This window comes from Metopolophium dirhodum, chromosome 1 (genome assembly GCF_019925205.1).
Source record: "Metopolophium dirhodum isolate CAU chromosome 1, ASM1992520v1, whole genome shotgun sequence".
NCBI lineage: Eukaryota > Metazoa > Arthropoda > Insecta > Hemiptera > Aphididae > Metopolophium > Metopolophium dirhodum.
The window spans coordinates 41,265,387-41,287,082 of NC_083560.1; the positions used below are offsets into that span (position 1 = coordinate 41,265,387).

A 21,696-nucleotide genomic window follows, 5' to 3' on the forward strand; every position below is an offset into this window, starting at 1 on the left:
ATGACTATAAAAAAAAATAGGGTGAAATTTTCCATCAAGTTGTTTTTGTAATAAAATAGATCCAAATCCTTGACTTGATGCGTCACAATGCAATTCAGTTTCGGCACCAGGATTGAATAAACATAATAGTGGATTTTCACAGAGTTTAAGTTTGATCAGTTCCAAAGCATTAATTTGATCTATACCAAAATTAAATTGAACATTATCTTTAAGCAATTGATAAAGAGGTCTAGCTAATATAGCAAAGTTGGGAATAAAGCGCCTGAAATATGAAGCTAAACCAATAAAACTTTTAAGGGCTTTAGTGTTACTTGGGACAGGATAATCCCTAATAACTGAAACATTCTTAGGGTTAGGCCGAATACCAGATGCATCAACCTGATATCCTAAGTAGATAATTTTTTGTTTAAGAAATTGACATTTATCTAACCTCAATTGCAATTTATGTTTCCTCATCAGGTCAAAAACTTGTGATAAAATATTTAATTGATCCTCAAGAGACTCGGTAGCAATAATAATATCATCAAAATACACTAAAATCTTATTTGCTTTAACAAGTTCTTTAAAAATATTATTGACAAATCTTTGAAATTTACTTGGACCATTACAAAGTCCAAATGGCATCTTACAAAATTCATATTGGCCCAATGGAGATATAAAAGATGTGTACTTCCTAGATGATTCGGCCACTTCAATATGATGAAAACCATCTTTTAAATCAAGGCTTGAGAAATATTTTTTTTCCCTCAATAGGTCAAGGTGGTCATCGATTAGTGGAATTGGATACCTATCTCTACAGCATCTCTTGTTAAGTTCTCTGTAATCAACACACAATCTCAGTTCACCAGACTTCTTCTTCACCAACACTATTGGGCTACTATATTCTGAGTTACTTTCTCTAATCACACCATTTTTAAGTAAAGAATCGATTATTTCTTGTAATTTATTTTTTTCATAATATGATAATCGTCTTGGTTGGAAACTAAACACATCCTGATTTTTTAAAACAATTTGTAAAGGTTCACTAACCAATAGTTCATAATCCTGCTCACTAGTATTATCCAAGTAAAATTGTTTATATATATTATTCATTTTCACTTTAATATGTTCAGGTAAGGTATGGTCCAACTTAAGATCAATATTGTCATCCTTCATATTCAAAATCTCCAAGTTAAGAATTTCATTAAATGATATTATGTCACTACGTTTAATTTCAATTTCAAAATTACCATTATTAACTCCAAAAATTACTCTTGGATGCGACAGGAAATCTCTACCCAGCAAACAATCACATTTAATTGTGTCGTTAGGCACTACATTTAATTTAATATTTAATGGATCGCCAATATTAGGCTGAGAAACATCTACATATATCTGTTCTAAAATTATCAATTCTGATCCATTAATGCCTACAATACCAGAGTTAATTGGACTTGCTACAATTTTAGTGTGTTCTGGTAACACTTGTTCCCTAACTAAACTTATAGGACTACCAGTATCTACAACAGCCAAAATATTCGATAACAAACTATTGTTAAATTTTACATCAATATTTATAATATAAGCTGGAGTTACCACATCTGACTGCTGTAATAACATGGCTGAGTTGCTAGGAGCCTGCTTATTTTTACTGTCAGCTGGAAGCTGACCTGAAGAACATTGGCTAATCTGATGATCTACGGACCCACACTTAAAACACGAACCTTTTGGTCGTTTCGGCTTAGTGCATCCTGTTGAGATGTGGTCAAACGAACCGCAGTTGAAACATCGTGTTTTCTTTACTTGAGATGATTGCTTGGAATATGCATCGGAAGTGGGTGGTTTAGTTGCTGCTTCAGGTTGACAATTAATATTTTTAGTCGTTGCTTCTGGATGTAATGGACGACTAGAATTTTTGAACCTTGTGTTTCGAGAATCATTGACTTTCATAAACATAACAATATCATTCAATAGTTCATTTTCGTGAGTATGACTTCGGCTCAATAAATACAAACATAATTCGCGAGAATATATTCCTTCGATAATCTGTTGCTTAGATTCGACAAAGTTGAGTTCAAGTTCATGGCACATACGAGCCTTGTCGTGAAAATATTCTACAATTGTTTCACCTTTTCGTTGGTGGCGAGCAATTAATAATTTTGTACGCTCGACTGTTGAAGTTTGTGTACCAATAAAAGTTTCTCTGAATTGTCTTTCGAAATGCTCCCAGTCAGAAAATGTTCTTCCGAGGTACCAGTTGCGAGCAGCACCTTTAAACTTAGTTCGTATGATCTCCAATTTAAATGAATCTGGCCAATTGTGAAGATCAGCCGTCGAATTAATACTCTTCATCTAATTTGACGCTTCAGTGGGTGACTCAGTTCCGATGAAGTTTGACAATGTTTCATGGAAATCTGGCATTACGTAATAACCGTTAGACACATTACTTTGAACAGATGGACTTGGCGTAGAACGGCGCAACAATAATTGTTCCATAAGCAATCGATTCTGTTCAATCAATGCCATCACAACAGAATTCGTATCCGAGATCACGTTTGATTGTTGGGGCAAGCTGTTGTTAACATTTGCATTGTTTGTAGAATTTGATAACTGACTACGAGTATCAGTCGAAGTAATAGGTGTAACAACAGTTGACGGTGTAGAAAAAAAATTCGCACTATTGGTTGCATTGGCGTCATTACTTCCAACGTAATCATGGTCAATATGATTTTTGAGGTTAAGGTCATCATTACCTTGTGAAACCACGTGCTCGGACATCTTGACTAGCAATAAATTGACTTGACAATAGAGTCAACTTACCAATTACAATTGTGAGAATCCAAAACAATAAGATGTCTCACCAGACAATTGTCTCCAATTACGGAATATGGAACACGTGTTGAGAATCCGTAACAATACGCAGATATCTCGCTCGAATCCCACTTCTGAAGTTGTAGTAACGGTCGTTCGGCCGCTACAGGTACAATGTTGTCAGGATAAACACAATACTTCAATATTACAAACACGACTAGTATTTATTTCACAAACAATTTGCAATCACAATGTTATTTCAATTTACAAACTAAAAAATGCATAACAAACTGCAACGACGCCGATCGCCTTCATCGGTCGCGCGCATAATGTTGACTAAAAATGACATATTAGTGGGGATACAGGCTGGCAAGCTAACGTAATATTACTACATTATCATGGTAGATGTTGGAGTGAATGGACGAATATCTGATGGTAGAGTTCTGAAGAACACGATATTTTGGCAAAAGTTGTGTCGGAACCAATTAAACATTCCTAATGCACGTGAATTACCCAGCTCAAATAAAACGTTCCCTTACGTGTTTGTCGGTGACGAAGCTTTCCAACTTCAGCCAAATTTCATGAAACCTTACAACAGAGCAGTACTCACAGATGAAAAACGGATTTTTAATTATAGATTGTCCCGAGCACGCAGGATTGTTGAAAATGCGTTTGGAATTTTAACATCGAGGTTCAAAATATTCCAAAAAAATATTAATTTTGAACCACACAAGGCTAGGAAAATAGTGATGGCTTGCTGTCATTTACACAACTACTTGTCAACAAGAAATAATGGATATTATTTGCAACGTGGTGATGTTGATTACGAAAACAAAGATACTGGCAAAGTAGAAGAAGGTTCATGGAGACAAGGAACTCAGCATGTGGCAGAACTTCAAAGAACTAGAGGAAATTCAGCGGCTGAAGCAAAAAAAATAAGAGATGATTTTTGCGAGTATTTCAACTCTTCTGGCTCAGTTCCGTGGCAAAACAATTATTTGACTTAGAACCATATAGGTACCTTTGTATTATTTGTTAAATTTAGCAGGTATATTGTATAAGTAATAATTAAATATTATATATTATTTAATATTATGTTATTATTATTATATTATGTATTATTATTATTATTATTATTATTATTATTATATTATGTAATATTATATATTAGGTAGGAAAAAAATTCGAAATTAAGTAAATGAAAATTAAATACAATATTGTAAACAATAATGGGAAAAATAATCAATAATCCAACTGTGTCATGTGTATAAAATAAAATAAAGCTTATCGCAACAAAACAACGACTGCCCATCGAATATGCCATGCGTGGATTGTTTATCATACCCATAGACATAATATAATTATGTCTATGATCATATCAGTCTTATTTAAAGAAATAGTTAGGTCGTAAATATAATTATACACATAAATAAATAAAATATATTTGATGTTTACTAACCTCGGAAGATTGAGATTCTGCTATCTCGACTTGGTCTTTGATAAACAGCAGTTCGTTGTAATACCATACGTTGGGTTCTGGAATATCGTCCACTGATGCACCTGACCGTTTCTTATTTTCAATCGCCCTGTAGCATTTGTTAAAATTAGTGCGCAATATATTAATTTTTTGTTTCAATTTCTCTACTGTGAAATCAGATTTATACGGCTTCAAAGTGTCCACAATTGTTTGGAGTGCTTTAGCTTTTTTATTTTTATTGAAATAATCTTTTGATCTCAATTGCCATAGTTCAGGATGATCACGATATAAAGTTATCAAAAGTGTTAAAAACTCACGCTCACCACCCGATTCGTCGCCAAGCGGTGTCGATAGTTCCGCCATGCTGTCTGACTGATAAATGATAACAATTTCAGAAATATTGACAATAAACGCTTCTAGACGTTCAATACGTCCTGTCAATCTTGACCGTCAATGAGCATCAATCAAAATTTCTATCAATCTCTCTCAATGATTGACAATCTATATCAATATCCTTCTAAGCGATCAATACTTGCTTCAATATGGTTCCGTCAATATTATTGATACAAATATTGACAATATTATTGATCGTCTAGAGGCCGCTTTAGATCGTATTTTATGTGATCGGGTTGCCTCGACGGCGGCTGCGGGACGATGATGCCAGCGCACCCGTCCGGTAATGAATTGTATAGATGTATAAGTTACGGGCAAAGTATACAATTTGGTCATTTTATACAATGGCCGGGCATTTTATATAATGTCCGGGTGTTATGTAAATTGACCTTCATATATTGGGCAATATGGATAATACTATGTGATTGTAAATTATAAAGCATTTTATTAATTATATTTTAACTTTATGAACATGATAAATATTAACTAGGAGGTACCTATACTAATATTATATTTTATTACTATTTAATTATATTTCATTACTTATTAGTAGTTATTATTTATTACCATTGAGTAATGATAATATTTATACTCAATGTTATCAGTTTATTACTTATTATCGCATGTACTATTTCCGTGGCATTTTGATGTGCATAGTCGCTCCGCAGCTTTGCACTTGCACTTCTGTGTTTTACATTTTTGTACACACGTACATCGGTCGTAGCCTTGACCACCCAAATTAGAAAATTTCCGTGCTGTCTCTCGGAGTGAAATCTTGGTTTGTAGCACATCATCGACTTTCAGAAATCTTTCCTTGCAAATTACAAATTGGTTTCTACTATATAAAGTTGAAAGGCGACCTTCCTTAGTCCCGATTTAAACCGAGATAAATTACCGATTTTAACCCGATTTTAATTTTAACTCCTCACTCCATTTTTTAGTACGGTTATCTGTCAACCAAGTAGCAAGCATATTTGCAATATCCTGGTTATCTCGTTCAACTGAACCCTGGCTCAATCTGTGACGAGGTTTTCCATGAACTATTTTAAGTTCTGGCCACATCGCACATATTTCAGTTACAACTTTATTTGCAAATTCTCGACCACTACCCGACTGTAAAATTGATGGTGCTCCGAATGTTGTGAAAATATCTTATAATACATACGCTACATCTTCAGCACGTTTGTGTTTTAACGATCAAAGTAGTACGTATTTTGTGAGGGCGTCCTGGTAAACCAATATAAACTTATACTCACCATCCGATTGTGCTTGCATATCTATTAGGTCAATCTGACAGCGAGAATTCATCTCAGAAGATATAATTGGTTTTACCACCAACCCTTTCTTGGCTTTGCTTCCTTTTTTTTGACATGATTCGCAACTATTTAAGTATAGCATAATCATATCTCTAGTGATATTTTTGTACTTTGTACCTCGTGTTCCATTCTGTTTCGGCCACTGTGTCCAATTGATAAATGAACATCGTGTATAATATCAAATAACTTCATCGTCTACATAATATTTAATTTCATTATTTTCAGATACAGGTACAATTAACTTGTTAACATTAGCAACGTTTAACACGTCGTATTTTTTTAAAAGTTTATAATCATTCGGTTCCTTTTTTTATTAATTATTCTTTAGTTGAATTATATGCGAAATTAGTTGAACATAGCTTTTTCAAAAATTAAGTATTTGAACCTTTTTTTTTAACCTATCATTTACATCTACATTAAACTTTTCCATATTCGAAATATAACTGCACTATACAAGTGATTCGCGGTTACTAAATAGTTAATTTTTGAGAATTAATCGATATAGGTAAAATATCATGTCTATCTATTATGGCATCATACGATAAACACTACAATCAAATAATATGTGACTGCCCGATAAGTCAATAAGAACCAACCAAAATGCCAAATCTACAGATAATAATCCAACATTGGTATTTTGACTATACTTTACAATTAAATAGTAATAAAATATAATTGTGTGGAGGCAACCTGAATTAAAGCAGCTGTGCAGCTCGACAGCGTATATGTGATTGTCAGGTATTGCCCGCTTACGAATTATGTTAGCATATGGTAATTGTCATACGATAGTAGTGGACTGTAATAGGAAAATGGAAAATGGGTGACGGAAAATGAAAGTGAGAAATAAAAATGTCGTTTAATTTCTGTATAAAAATTATCAAATAAATATGACGTGTATTAACCGTTGCTATAGGGAAAAAAACGCTTAAATACTATGTTAGTAGTAGGTGGGGGGCCGACCACAAGCGGTCGCCAATACAACGGGACAAAATGACAAATAATAAACATATAAAAAATAATAATTCAATGGTTGAGTGACAAGCGTAAACAATAATTATAATAAAAAAGGTGGATGATAATAAAATGTTGGACGACGGCCAATAAAGACTGCGCGTGCGGGTAACAACAGCGGTTACGACACTACGCGTGAGGGCGCCGGTGCGCGTGTGAATATTTTGATTTTAACAAACTGAAGCGAGGACGAAATGGATACGACGTGGTTTGACAATATCCTATACCCAAAATGATACGCGGTCACCGTGAGGGTGTGACGCGCGAAAGTTCGAGGTGCTCGGACGACTTAGTAGGTACACGTACCAGTCGGAACGACCAACCACGTGGCGCGAAGGGCTACGTGCGGCTGAGTAATACTTAACGAAGCTTAACTGTTTAGCGAGGTGCTAAACGCTGTCGTAACGATTGACAACGAACGCAAGCTCTATAATAGTGAGCAAAAACGACTCGGACGGGCACGGAATCACAGAACGGATATTGACGGCGACGGCGTACCGGTTCGTTCATATATCGGACACACAGACGACAAAACGAACGATATTTGTCAAGACGGCTGAGGACCGGCGACTTTTCGACTTGCGACTGCGACTAAAAGGTCCTGCGTCGGGCTAGCATGCGGCGGGAAGAGACCGCCGGCGGTACACAGATAACATTCCCTCTCCGGAGATATCGGAACGGTCGCGCGTTGAACATTATCCGCGACGATAACTGGCATACGCACTGAACAATAATATTAGTATAGGTACCTCCTAGTTAATACGTATCATGTTTATAAAGTTAAAATATAATGAATAAAATGCTTTATAATTTACAATTACATTGTATTATCTATATTGCCCAATATATGAAGGTAATTTTACATAACGCCCGGACATTATATAAAATGCCCGGCCATTGTATAAAATGACCAATTTTTATACTTTGCCCGTAACATATATAGAATACACCGGTGTATATACATATATATTATATCCGACCGGCCGAATGTATAATGTAACACGCCGTTACGACACTGTCGACGGCGGTGCGTATTTTTCCGATATACACTATATTTTTTTTTTTTTTTTTTTTAAATATGTATACTATGTATATACCTTTAGACACGGGGCAGAGCGAACTCAACCCAGAGACTACCGTTGCGGGCGATAACAGGTGCTTACAACACGACGTCGACGGTGGCGCTGCAAGTACTAGCGGGGACACCCCCCCTGGACTTGAAACTAAAGGAGATGGCTAAGGTTGAGAAGGACAGGATCCTGGTAAGGAAAGGCGCGATGACGGCTGTAGAGGCTGGCCGCAATCTGTCATATTATACAAATGAGACCATCGACCTCTGGCAGCAACGATGGGTCGCTGTATATAAGGGAAGGTGGACTTACGCCTGGTTCCCAAGCATCCGTCATCGGTTGGAGCGCACTTGGTGCGTCACGGACTATTACACATCGCAACTGATGACGGGACACGGCGACTTCAATGCGAAACCCCACATGTTCAACCTGAGAGGCGATGCAGCTTGCGGGTGCGGGTCTCGGAACCAGACCGCCGAGCATCTGCTGTATGAATGCCCACTTGCTGACCAGGAAAGAAACAAACTCGAGCTCACGGTGCGAGCGGCCGGTGCGGACTGGCCGTGTGAGCCCGAGTTTATGACCAGATCCAAGGTCTTGTTCCAGGCGGTGAAACAGTTTGCACACGCAACACTGAGCCGCTCTGAGGAAGAACGAGCCCGTTAGACGCGACTCGGCGTTAAAGTAAGATTCCGAAGCGGGGCCCCTGACATCACAGTGGCCAGAGGCCAGAGGGAAGAGGGATACCTCTCTAATCCGCATGGGGCTCACTCGTCCGAGTGACATATCAGCGTTACGGAAAGTGACGTGGAAAAATGTTACGACACACCGGTGGAGGCAATTAAGCGAGGGATGTAACAGAAGGGCTGGACCAAAGCAACCGCGTGCGGTTTTTGCTCCAGGCCGAGGCAATACTTGAAGAAACTGGTATCCACAAGGCTAGATGGGTGACCGTTTTGGCTCCTCAGCTGAAGGCACAGGCAGGAACATAGTGGGGAACCATGAGAGCGTTGGACTTACCATAGCAAGAGTTCAGTTCTGAACTATTGGAGAAGTTCAACGGGGACGAGTTGCAGTCGAGTCTGCAATCAGAATTGTTGAGCACCGCTCAGACCAAGACCGAAACACTGGGGGAGTATGTCCTACACAAGTATCAGTTGTATCGGAGGTTAAACCTTGGTCTGACAGAAGAGGTGGTGGTAATGACAGTGATTGGACTCATGCGTGATGAATTTAGAATTCATGCACGTATACAGCGACTGAAATCGTTCAGCGAGTTACGAGCGCTTGCCTATGTACTGGATAATAGCAAGGCTGTAATATCGGAAAAGGTGGGAGTGAGCACCAGCGTACCACCAAAGTTAAAATGGTTGGACAAACGAAAAGTTGAGAGTGCAGAGAAATCCCATGTGCCGAATCCGAAGCAACGACAATCATCGGTAGCAGGATGCAGAGTTTGTGGTAGTCATGGCCACTGGCAAGCTTCATGTCGAAAAAGAAAGTCGGAGTCGGGAAACTCCAAAAGGACCAGCGGGACCACCGGGTCCCGGCCGGCCAGGAAGTAACTGGCGAAAAAATCACGAGTCGTCCAAAGAGAGGTAAACAGCGGAGTTCAACGCGGGCAGTGAGTAACGTTCCGGTACAGGAACCACAAGTTACAAGACCTGGCTCGAAGAAACGGAACTTCGGAGCGTTACGGACCGGAGACTCGGGAAAGGGCTCGAAGAAATCGGGCCAAAAGAGTTCTGAACCGGTGAAATCCGGTAAGAACGGAATTCCTCCGGAGAAAAACTTTGGTCACCCCAAGATAACCTCCGGAGTGAGGAGTTGTTCGGTGAAAGCCGTTGAGCCTCCGGAAAAACACCGGAGAAATCGCCGAAATCACCCGAGAAAATCCATTGAAAACGACGTTCCGGTGGAGGAACCACAGTTCGTGACAATGGACCGGGTAAATGGTTCGGTGACGGAAACGGGTCCCGGCCAGCTGGACAACAGGTCGGGAAACTCTATAAGGGTCAAAAATGTGAAAATCGCACGGAGGTGAGTTATCTTTCCAATAACAATGTCGCAGACAGCATTTCAGGTGATGCGGAACAAGATGAGTTAACACAGGAGTTGTTTATTTGTCCAGTCACATCCGAAGATTTTTCCGAGGAGTTTATTCCTTATCCACGGGAAAAGTGCAAGAGGAGAGACTCAGATACGGACTCAAAAATTGAGTTGAGAGAACGCTTTTCGGATCTGCGGACAAGAGTGTTCGAGTCTCCAGCCATTGCAACGGTGTCAACGGGGAAAACTAAAGTAACGGATGTTCCGTTACCGGCTATAGAACTAGAGTTTGCACTCGGGGCAGTAGTAGCGCTACTGGACTCCTAAGCGGCGAGGACATACGTCAAACCATGGGTGGCAAAGAAGTTTGGCCGGAGTTTTACCGAAGAACCGGAGATTGTCCGGATGGTGGACGGTCGGACCCGAGAAATTACGGAGTTTTCTGAATTTCGGGCCCAAATAGTGGATCTGGAGGTAAGCTTCAGGGCGGCAGTATTAGACGATCTCATTGGAGATGTCTTTCTGGGCCATGATTTCCTCGTGGAGCAACAAGTAGCTTGAGACTACAGTGGTTGCATAATCCACCTGGGGAAAGAAAGACGTGTGTCTGTGAGTTGGAGAAATCCAGCAACTCCGGTCACCGTAGGAGTGGACTTAACAACCGCAGGTTTACCCGAAGGAGAGTACGGTATACGGGCTAAAGAAGTCTTATGCCAATATCCGGAGGTTTTCTCCGGAGAAGTAGGCAGAACTCGGGTTATAGAGCACCAGATCCGTCTCAAGGATCCAAATCCGGTGGCTCTAAACGCTTACGGGTACTCCCGAGAGAAAAACGAGGTGATTGCCGAAATGGTGCGAGATATGGAGGAGCAGGGTTTTCGTTGAACTTAGCATATATCCATGGGCTGCCGGTGGTACTCGTGAAGAAAAAGGATGGTTCACGTAAATTTTGCGTTGACTATCGCCGTCTGAACATGCAGACGCTCACCCGATGCCGGACCTCCATGACATAGTCCGAGGAATGGGTGGAGCGAAGATTTACAGCACCATGGATTTGAAATTAGGATACTGGCAGGTGGGTCCCTCACCAGAGACATGTCCACTCACGGCGTTTAGGACCCAAAGAGGATTATTCCAGTTCAGAGTAATGCCTTTTGGACTTAAAAACGCCCCCGCCACATTCTTTCGCTTGGTAAGCGAAGTCTTCCGTGGGTTAGTTAGTAAATTTGTGTTGGTTTATTTGGATGATATTGTGGTATACTCTGATAGTCCCGATCAACATCTAAACCACTTGCAAAGAGTCTTGAAGCGACTCCAGTCTTACGGTCTGACGTGCCAGCCAAAAAAATGTACATTCGGGTTGACACAGATCAAATTCCTAGGTCACGTCGTGGACGGTGAAGGAATAGACCGGGAGCCGGAAAAACTGACGGCGATTCAAGAATTACCGGTCCCAAAGAAGTCTAAAGACGTGTTACGGGTGTTAGGCGTTTGTGGTTGGTACAGTCAGTTCGTGCCACACTACGCCGATATCACAGCACCACTCACGAGTCTGTTGGCCAAAGGGACCAAATGGCATTGGTGAGAAATTGAGCAAGAGGCGTTCCGGAAGTTGAAGATGTCTTTGGTGTCCGCACCACGGCTCTGCCCTCCTCTTCCGGGTAAGACATTCAATCTACAGACCGACGCAAGTGAAGTCGGAGTTGGTGCCGTGTCACCCAGTGTGGAGCGATCCAGCCGAAGAGGGATAACAGAAACGTCACATTGCAAGTTGTCCGAGAGTGGAAACAAAACGACATACGGGAGATAGTTGCTAAACTCTCCGGAGTCGGTCCAAGGTTCGGTCGGCTTCGGAAGTTGTACGTGATCCGGGACAAGGTGTTTCACCTCCACCCTCGATCCATCGCGCATGGAGAAGAGGGGGTGATCGACCCGGTAGACAAGGCCCAGATTCTGCTACAAAGGTTTCACGACCACAATACAGCGAATCACCCAGGGTGGAAAGAAACGTACCGAAGCATAAAGAGTCGTTTCTTTTGGGCCGGTATGCGAGAAGGAGTGCGTAATTACATGCGGGCGTGCGTCGTCTGTGCACGTGTAAAACTACTGAATCGCAAACCAGAAGATCGGATATGCACCCGAGTCCCAAGGCAACCTTGGGAGGTGCTGAGCATCGATCTTATGGGTCCATACCCACGAACGCAGCGGGGTAAGACAACGATTTTGGTAGTAACTGATTGTTACAGTCGCTGGGTAGAGGCGTACCCCCTAGGAAAGGCGACGACCAAATCGATTGTGGATACATTTAAACGGGATTTGTTCCCACGGTTCGGGTACCCGAGGGCATTATTGTCAGATAATGGCCCGCAGTTCGTGTCCAGGGCAATGGGAAACGCACTAAAGAGGTGGGGAGTGGAAGGATGAACGACTCAAATATACCATCCACGTGCCAACCCGGTAGAAAGGCAAAATCAAGAGTGTTGTAAGCCTAGTTGAATCCGTGCTTACAGAGTTCGCGGTTTGCCGTTTGTCTGGGTTTAGCCAACTAGTACTTTCGAACTGAGACGTTTATTACAACGTTGGTTAGGTTTCCCTTAAATAAATTTACACTCGACTGTTGGTTCTAACTACTGGTTTTTATTGTACACGTTATAATAATCAAAATAAAGACAATGTCGTAGCTCTACGTAATACAGACTGACGATCGTGTGAACCCACACGGCCGCTCATACCCGATATGCTGAGTGTGCATAACCGTGCGGCGCGTCCAGGGGTTCACAACACCCCCGGGGCTAAACGAAAGCCCTGTTGTCCTATGGGCCTCCTATTTTTAAATTATTTCAGGCAATAGGCTTTTCGCTCTTGCGCCTGTTATTGTGCAAGCTATAGGCTCTGCCTCTGTATTGGTGCTTGCTGTTGAAGATAGAACGTTAGGACTTCCGGTGCCCCCGGGTTTCCATTTATTTTTAATGTACTTAATTTTCTATACAATAAATATAATATAACTAATATAATTAGAATTATTATTATTACAATTATAGTCACCGTTGTCGTGGTGTAAGTGTGCCTTTGTTGATTATTATTACTATTTAGCTCGGCGTTTATCTGTTCCTGTAAGGATTTTAAATCTCCCGCGTCCCTAGCTAAATTCTTGATTATACTGAATGCCCTTATTAGTTGAAATATGTCGTCTACCGACGCCTCCGGTATTTTTAAAATTAATTGGAATTACATTTAGAGGAATATTAGGGAAAAAGTCAATGAAGACTTTTGATTTAAATTTTCGAGTGGGAATCAGTATGGTATTTTTTGTGTATATTTTACATTTGGGGTTGATACTTATTTTCCCTATGTTGTTTAATGTTATTCTTATAGGTTGTATTTCGTTTTCACATGGTATTGTAATGGCTTCGTTTTGAACTACGAACAGCCATGTATTTTCGCCTGCTAGTCTGTGCCAGACTGTGGGTTTTGAAAGGAGAATTTTTTTGTTGCAATTATTGGGTATACTAGGTGGACTATTGAAAAGATTTTGCTCACAATTTTGCAATTGGTCATTGACATTGATGGGGTGTTTGTTTGGACAGACGAAAGCGTTTTCCAGAACTATACATTTTGTCAGCTGATGTTCCCCAAATGAAATAAAATTCTTTTGCGTTTTGTCCACTGCTAAGTAGGCTGATTCAGCTTCGATTACAATCACTTGATCCTGGGTTAACTGCATAGGTAGTGGTATGACTTCATAGATCATAAATCTCATCCCATTTGTGACGGGTATTTCGACAGAAACAAATAATGTGTCATCCACACTTATCACTGTAACCGTAGCTAATTTGAAAAAATCTGATATACTATTGGTAGTTATTTCTAACGGAAATTCGGAATTTGGCGGTAATTTGCTTTTAATATCACTCATTTGTTGTATGATGGTTTTCGGACTCATTATACTACTGTGGATATTTCCAAGCGTTGCATAGTTAACAATGTCTACCAAATTTTCTACCTCTGTCGAAAGAAGGTTGATTGTGAGTATAAGGTTTGATTGCATCTCTGTTATCCGTTCATGAGTTATTAAATCGTCGACAACTTCGGCTTGTTTCGTCACACTTTGCATTGTCTCGTTGATGTCGTTCACCGTGTTTCTAATTATTGTGGTCTGGGATTGCATCAGATGAGAAGTGGACAGCTTGAATCGGTTGAACTCATTTATTTGGTTGTAGAACTTTTCAGCATCACTATCATCACATGTACCGAAAAGTACATTAGCTACTCTACCGACAGCGTTAAATAAACCTTTTTTATGTCGTGCGCAGTTTTATGAACTGAGGATAAAACACGTAGACGATTGCTTTCAATTTGTTTCATAATGGCACTGGCCTGGACTACCAATTGCTCACAGGCAGCTGTCGTCTCGTACAATTGTTTGCATTCCTGGGTTACATGTTCTATTCCCTTGTCGATCATCCGCGTTTGTTCGTCGTAATTTTTAAGATTTACATAGGTCAGTAGATTCCAGTAAGAGTCCGTGACACATAGGTTTCCCATAGCGTGGTAGTACATTGGCGGGCTATCGAACTGCGTTACGTTGTATTGGTCGGAGCAGCTCGATAAAGCGATCAGTCCGTTGACGATTGTTATCCTGCAAAATTTTGAGTTTGAAGTTCATGTAGAATTTTGTTATTTTTACGAATAGTTAAAGCGAGTGTTAATACTATGAATTGTTCACCATCCAATTTATGTTACTGGTTAGTATAAAGATTTTATATGTACATTTTTTTTTATAAAATGAAGAACTAAGATTAGTATTGTTATTTTTTTTTTTTGTGTTTTTTTTTTTTATATTCGTGGAAAAGCTTGACGTCATTAATGTGCGTCTTCACTTCCCGACGTCCCTTCTTTATTATTATGTTTTCGGTGTTCGTACGTCCGACTACCTCGAATGGGCCTTGCCAGTTCGCGCTGAGTTTCCCCTTCTTCGCATGCCATTTTGTTAACACCTTGTCCCCAACATGCACTGTAATTGGTTTTGCATTCCGGTCGTAAAGTGCCTTAGATTTCTCCTTCTTCTTCACGATAGTGTCACGTGCGGTGTCGTGTGCGCGTTTCAGGCGTTGTTTCAGTTTGTAGCAGTAATCGTCGTAGTTGTACCGTACTTCTTCTGTGCGCGAATGAGAATTCGGAAATTCGGACGGCTTGCCGTAAAGAAGTTCGTATGGTTGACGTTCCGTTGTCGAATGTGGCGTAGTGTTGTAGACGAACATTGCAAAAGGAATGTACTCGTCCCAGTCCTGAAGGTTCTTGTCCACATAGTGACGTAAATATTCTGCCAGCGTCCTATGGCTGCGTTCCAGTGCCCCATCCGCTTGCGGGTGATACGCGGAGGTGTGAAACTTTTCTATCTTTAGTAGCTTACAACATGACGTGAACACTTTGCTCAAAAAGTCAGAGCCTTGGTCGCTTACAATGGATTTCGGCGCTCCATGGAAACATACGAATTTTTCGACTAACTCTTTAGCTATTGTATTGGCGTCATGCCTAGGTATCGGTATGGCAAGTGAATATTTGGTTAGGTCGTCTTGTATAGTGAGGATGTAGGAGTTGTTTTTATAGGATGTGGTGATTGGTCCGACTATGTCCATGAATATTTTCTCAAATGGAGCTCTGGCTGTAGTCGTGATGACCATAGGTTGTTTCACGGTGTGATTACTGGCTTTGTTGACCTGGCAAGATTGGCATTTCTTGATAAAGTCTATTACGTCTGCCTTGAGTCCCTTCCAGGAATGTTGCATCTTGATCCACCTTATTGTTCTGGAGATCCCTTGGTGGCCTCCTAGCACTCCATTATGGAATTCTTCAAGGATTTTAAGTTTCTCTTCGGGGCTATAACTCTGGTGACTGTAAATCACAATTTTTATTCGTGATCCTTTGAATACATATTTTATCATGGCCTTGACCTTGTCCCAATTGAGTTGGTCCAGTCCACATCCAATACGTGGCATAGCGATGTGTGAGATCAGTTCTTGTTCTGCCTTGCTTCTCAGGTTTCGGAGAGTTTTGTACATATTTTCGTACGTTGGCTTTTGGAAACTTTTCTCCTTTGTTATTAGATATAACAGTGTTTGGCCTTCGTGTTCCAATTGTGCTATTTCTGTTACTCCCTTTTGTTGTCCCTTGAGTTTGTCGGTACGTCCAAAACGTCGATTGAACTCCAGGGCTATTCCGCGGGGCTGGTCTAAATCTTCGGATACACAATGTGCTAGTGCATAGTCTTGAGTCGCTTCGAATAGATCCCCTTCTACCTCGATAACTCGGTGGTTAATTACCGGAGAGTCGTTGCGTTCAAAGTTATCGTAAGCACTTTCCAGGTAATTAAAATATTTTATGTGTGGTATCCTACTCAAGGCATCCGCGTTGGTATTGAGAACTCCCGGTTTATAAATTATTTCGTAGTCATGTTCCTCTAGCTTGAGCCTCCAGCGTATGAGTCTCGCGCCTGGATCGGCCACTGAAAATAACCAGGTTAACGGTCGGTGGTCAGTGATGATGTAGAACTTGTGCCCGAATACGTAATGTCTGAATTGTTTTACGGCCCACACAATGGCCAGCAATTCCTTTTCTGTAGTGTTATAGTTTACCTCCGCTTTGTTAAGTGTTCTTGATATATATGATATTGGCAAGTCCGATCCCACTCGTCCTTGAGACAAAACGGCCCCGATAGCCGAATTTGACGCATCTGTGGTAATCTGAAATGGCTGAGAGAAATCCGGGTGTTGTAGTATTGGTTCCGTGGTAAGAGCTTCCTTAAGCGTCTCGAAAGAGTGTTGGCATAAGTCCGTCCACTCGAACCTCGCTTCTTTCTTAAGAAGCGTGGTGAGTGGTTTAGATGTTTGACTGAAATCTTTGACAAACTTTCGATAGTAACCCGCGAGTCCCAGGAAGGATTTAACTTCCTTCGAGTTGCGTGGCACTGGAAAGTTAGTCAGGCACGATGTATTTTTAGGGTCTGGTTTTATGCCCTCTTCAGATATAATGTGCCCTAGGTAATTTACTTCCCGTCGCATAAATTCGCACTTGCTCGCCTGCAACTTGAGATTATATTGCCTCAGACGGTCGAATACCTCCCTGAGTCGCTCTTCGTGTCCTTGGATCGATGATGCTATCACTATCATGTCATACAGGTATACGAAGGCCCGGAAACCATTTATACCCATTAGTACTCTGTTGACCAGACGTTGGAACGTCGAAGGTGCCCCTTTTAGTCCAAAAGACATTCTTTGGAACTGAAAATGTCCTTGGTTGGTACTAAAAGCAGTCTTCTCTTGGTCCTTAGGGTGTAGCGGTACCTGGTGGTAGCCGCTAGCCATGTCTAGGCAGCTGAAATATTTTGCTCTACCTAGTTGATCTAATATTTCGTTGATGTTGGGCATTGGGAACGCGTCGCCGATAGTGAGGCTGTTGAGCTTTCTATAGTCCACGACCACACGGTATTTTTGTTCTCCCGAAGCGTTGACCTTTTTTGGCACGATCAAGAGAGGTGCGTTCCAAGGACTGTCACTCGTGGTGATTACTCCGTCGTGTAAGAGCTCGTTTACTTGTTTATTTATTTCTGACTGCTGCGAGTAGGGAAGACGGTAAGGTCTTTGGTGAATCGGTTGTGCGCCCTGTGGTATTTTAATCTCATGTTGCACGACATCCGTGCACGAGATGGTGTCACCTTCGAGATGAAAAATGTCCGCGTACTCGTTACAGATGTTTTCTACAGACTTCCTTTCTTCCTTGTTGGCGTGGTCTAATCGTAGTGTTTTTTGTAACAAATTGATTCTGTTCTGTCGGTTATCGTCCCTCTGTATGCTAAATATAGTCTTAGCTTGTGCTTCGTCGAGCAGCTGGTGCGATAGCTTGTCCAAGGGAGGTGGTTCCATTTGTATCGGCACCTCCCTCGAGTTAGCTATGCATATCAGTACCTGTCCGTTTTGTGCCGTATTCAACACATTTCCGCAAAATAGGTCCTCTGCGAGCTGTTGTGAATGAATTAGAACGTCTTGGTTGTCTTCGACGACGTTCGTGGTACAGACTGGTATCACTACCTGGCTGCGCGGTGGTACAGTTATCTCGTTGGTGGAAATGTCCCACGTCAATGTTCCCTGATTGCAGTCGATTACAGCCTTTAGTTGTTCCAGAAGTGGTCGTCCCATGATCCCGTCCTGCGGTATCGGGAAAGCCATTGGTATTACCTGGAATTCGGTAGGCTGTGTAGAATTTCCGATGTGGATGTCCAGCAGGACGGATCCCATCGTGGTGACCGGTGTTTTATGAATACCTTGGAGGCTATAGGTCCGGTCAGTATTCACCTTTACATTATCAGACAAAGTGTCCAGTTTTATTAGGTTTAGGTCAGCCCCCGTGTCTAATAGTAAGCTTGCTGACCCTTGGTGGCATTGGGGAATGTCCATTTTGGCGTGGTTGTCTACGAGTCCGATTGAAATGACGTAGACTCCTTTGCCACTGCCGTGAGCTTGAGATTGCACACCGTCTGTTCGCCCTTCACAGACGAGCGCCCGTCGTTTCCCGACGTGCCCGTTGATGTACTTTGCCCCTCTTACCTTTTATTTTTGCGAAATTCTATTATGTCATGACCCGGAATCTTGCAGAAGTTGCAATAGGGTTTTTTTTTTTACATCGGCTACAGTATCGGGTCTTTCCTCCTGGTTTAGAGTTGTTGAAGAAACGTTGTGACTCCTTATCGGATTTATACACTCGTTCTTCTTCCAAACTTTATTGCCAATTCCAATGATGCTGGTTTACCCGCTTTGATTATTGTTTTCATGGGTTGCCTTAGTCCTCGGAAATGTGTTCTCGGATAATTATGGCTTCGGCAGCCGTTTTTCCTACGACACTTGCGTTGCAGAGTTTGTGGAACAATGTTTGTATACGGGTTGAGTAACTGATGACCGTATCTCCCTCTCGCTGTCGCGTCGCATTTAATTCAAGTTGAACATGAGTGGCGGTCCGTTGAACGCAAAATTCTTCCTCTAGTAAGGTTTTAAGTGATTCCCATTGCTCAACGTCCCGGTACTGCGTGATCGCATAAGCGTTCCCGCGTAGTTTGGTTTTTATGGCTTTTAACAAGATCGGTCTGCATCCGTCGGAGACACTTGTCATGGCGATTTCGCAAGCGATAATAAACGGGAAAATATCCGATGGTACTGTGCCATCGAAGCACGGGATTAAACGAAGAGCTTCCCCCAGTGCTAAAGCCATATTAGACGTATTTTCCGTATTTATTGTGTTAGTATTATTATCGGTCGTCTGTGCGTCGTTGCGCGCGTGTGTGTGTGTTACTGTAAACTCGTCGGCGTGTGTGTTGGTATGTAGGTCAGTAGTGTTATCGCGCGTGTTATTGTTTACCGTGGTAGTGTCGGAAACCGCGGCGGCGGCCGCTGCTACGACGTCGTCGAATGTGTCGCTAGTGGCAGCTGATGAGGGGGGGCGCGGTGTTGGTTCCTACGCTTTGCGCCGCTGATGGTATGTCGGGATTATTGCTGACGAATGCTCTAGTGCGAGGACAGTTTGTAACGAAAGGCCTAGGTCTAGAATCTGCCCCTACTCTACTGTCGTCGCTATCATAAGCAGCGCCCGGGAGGTATTCGTCGTTGGAGTCCTCCGTCGACATTCACCCCTCCATATTATTTAAGCTGTAGGTATTATTGCTGTATGGAACGACCAGCCCGCTATTCTCTACACGGCGTGCATATTATATATTTTATAATGTATATGTCTAAATTCGCACACTCCCACGTATGAATATATATATATATATATTTTTTTTTACACTTATATCACGACACCGGTTATAATGCTTACATCCACAATTTTATATATATATATATCTAATACAAAGAACAAATGTTAAGAATATCTATGTATATTCCCCGTGTTATACCACGAATTAATTTACTCGTGAATAGAACAGACGTATATATATAACATTTTTTTTTTTAGAAATAAAGAACGTGTGGTGTTGTATAAATTAAAATTGATATTAATATTAACATTAATAATATAATATTTAAATTATTAAAAAATGTTGTTCTTTAAGTTATTACCACTACGTTTGCGTGTTATTTTAGTTACAACGACTCACAGTAACGTTGTCTTCATCTTGGGCGATGGGCACCGAGTCTGCATACTGACGTCTCCCTTGTTGAGTAAACCAAATCACGTGACTGCTTGGCTGCTTGGTCGCTTGAATTGATTGGTCGCTCGGAAGAGTTGACGGCTTGTCTAACGTGTAGTCCGGAGTTGTTCTAGTTAATTGGCTCCTTGACGAGTGACAAACCCCACACCTGACACCAATTTTGTTGTAAGCCCAGTTGAATCCGTGCTTACAGAGTTCGTGGTTTGCCGTTTGTCTGGGTTTAGCCAACTAGTACTTTCGAACTGAGACGTTTATTACAACGTTGGTTAGGTTTCCCTTAAATAAATTTACACTCGACTGTTGGTTCTAACTACTGGTTTTTATTGTACACGTTATAATAATCAAAATAAAGACAATCTCGTAGCTCTACGTAATACAGACTGACAATCGTGTGAACCCACACGGCCGCTCATACCCGATATGCTGAGTGTGCATAACCGTGCAGCGCGTGCAGGGGTTCACAACAAGAGTTGAAGAAAGGGTTCCGAACCTTACTTATTGATAAGCCTCATCATCTGTGGGATGTCTATCTGCCACACGTGTTGTTCTCCGTAAGAAGAAAAGAAAACCGAAACACCGGACAGTCACCGGCCAAACATCATTTTGGCCGGGAGATCAAGGCCCCCGGAGAATGGCAGCTCGAGCTGGCCAAAGGATCTCCGGACGCAGGCAAAAATGATCCGGAGTTGTCCGGAGCAGTGCGGAATCCTCCGGTAGAAATCGAAGATTCTCCGGTAGAACCGGACGATATTGCTGTGGTAGAGGGGGGTTACCCGGTGGTTTCCGGCCCCAAAGCCCCCAGTACCCATATACCCCCAGAATCCCCGGGAAGAAGCAATCAGTCGGTAGGGAATTGGGTATACTACAAAGTGCATCCGCAGTCAAGTGTGGAAAAGTGTTTTCATGCGGGGTTCGCCCCGAAATGGTTAGGTCCGGTTAAGTTGGGTAAACCACTAGGAACCGGAGTGTTCTTGACGGAAGGTAAACACCCTACTAATTTACATGTCTCAGCGATGAAGCGAGCTCTAGGACCGTCAGAGAACACTAACTAATCATACTTGTTTCAGATGGCAGAACCACCAAATCATCCGCCACCAAACTACAACCACCGCCCATCCCGCGGCATGATTGCCACGCATGTGGAAAAGCTCCGAGCGATGGCCGCGCAGTTATTGCGGGAAGCCAGGAGGCTCTCTGGGGATGGACCGGAGGACACGGTAAGCGGTTGGTAAGCTGAACGCGCGGCCACCGCGTCGTTCGGCCGGATACGAGCAAGCCCGACTGCATGGGCCTTGTTCGAGCGGGGGTTTACCGAGGAACGCCGGTCCACTCGAGCGAACACCCCACTGCCCGACACCTACAGGCCTAGGGCAGGACCACCCGGGCGAGTGC

The 21,696-nt window shown here is 42.0% G+C and overlaps 1 protein-coding gene and 1 pseudogene across 1 annotated transcript; both read right to left on the minus strand.

The window, feature by feature from the left end:
* Positions 1–5,560: 5,560 nt before the first annotated feature.
* Positions 5,561–6,143, minus strand: LOC132938696 (KRAB-A domain-containing protein 2-like). The gene is made up of 3 exons (XM_061005685.1): positions 6,094–6,143; positions 5,917–6,041; positions 5,561–5,811 (listed from the first exon to the last, which is right to left on the minus strand). Exons 1-3 carry the CDS (start codon positions 6,141–6,143, stop codon positions 5,561–5,563), a joined length of 426 nt encoding a protein of 141 aa, XP_060861668.1.
* Positions 6,144–12,936: 6,793 nt separating this feature from the next.
* LOC132934548 (uncharacterized) lies at positions 12,937–14,274 on the minus strand (annotated as a pseudogene).
* Between the last annotated feature and the right edge of the window lie 7,422 nt (positions 14,275–21,696).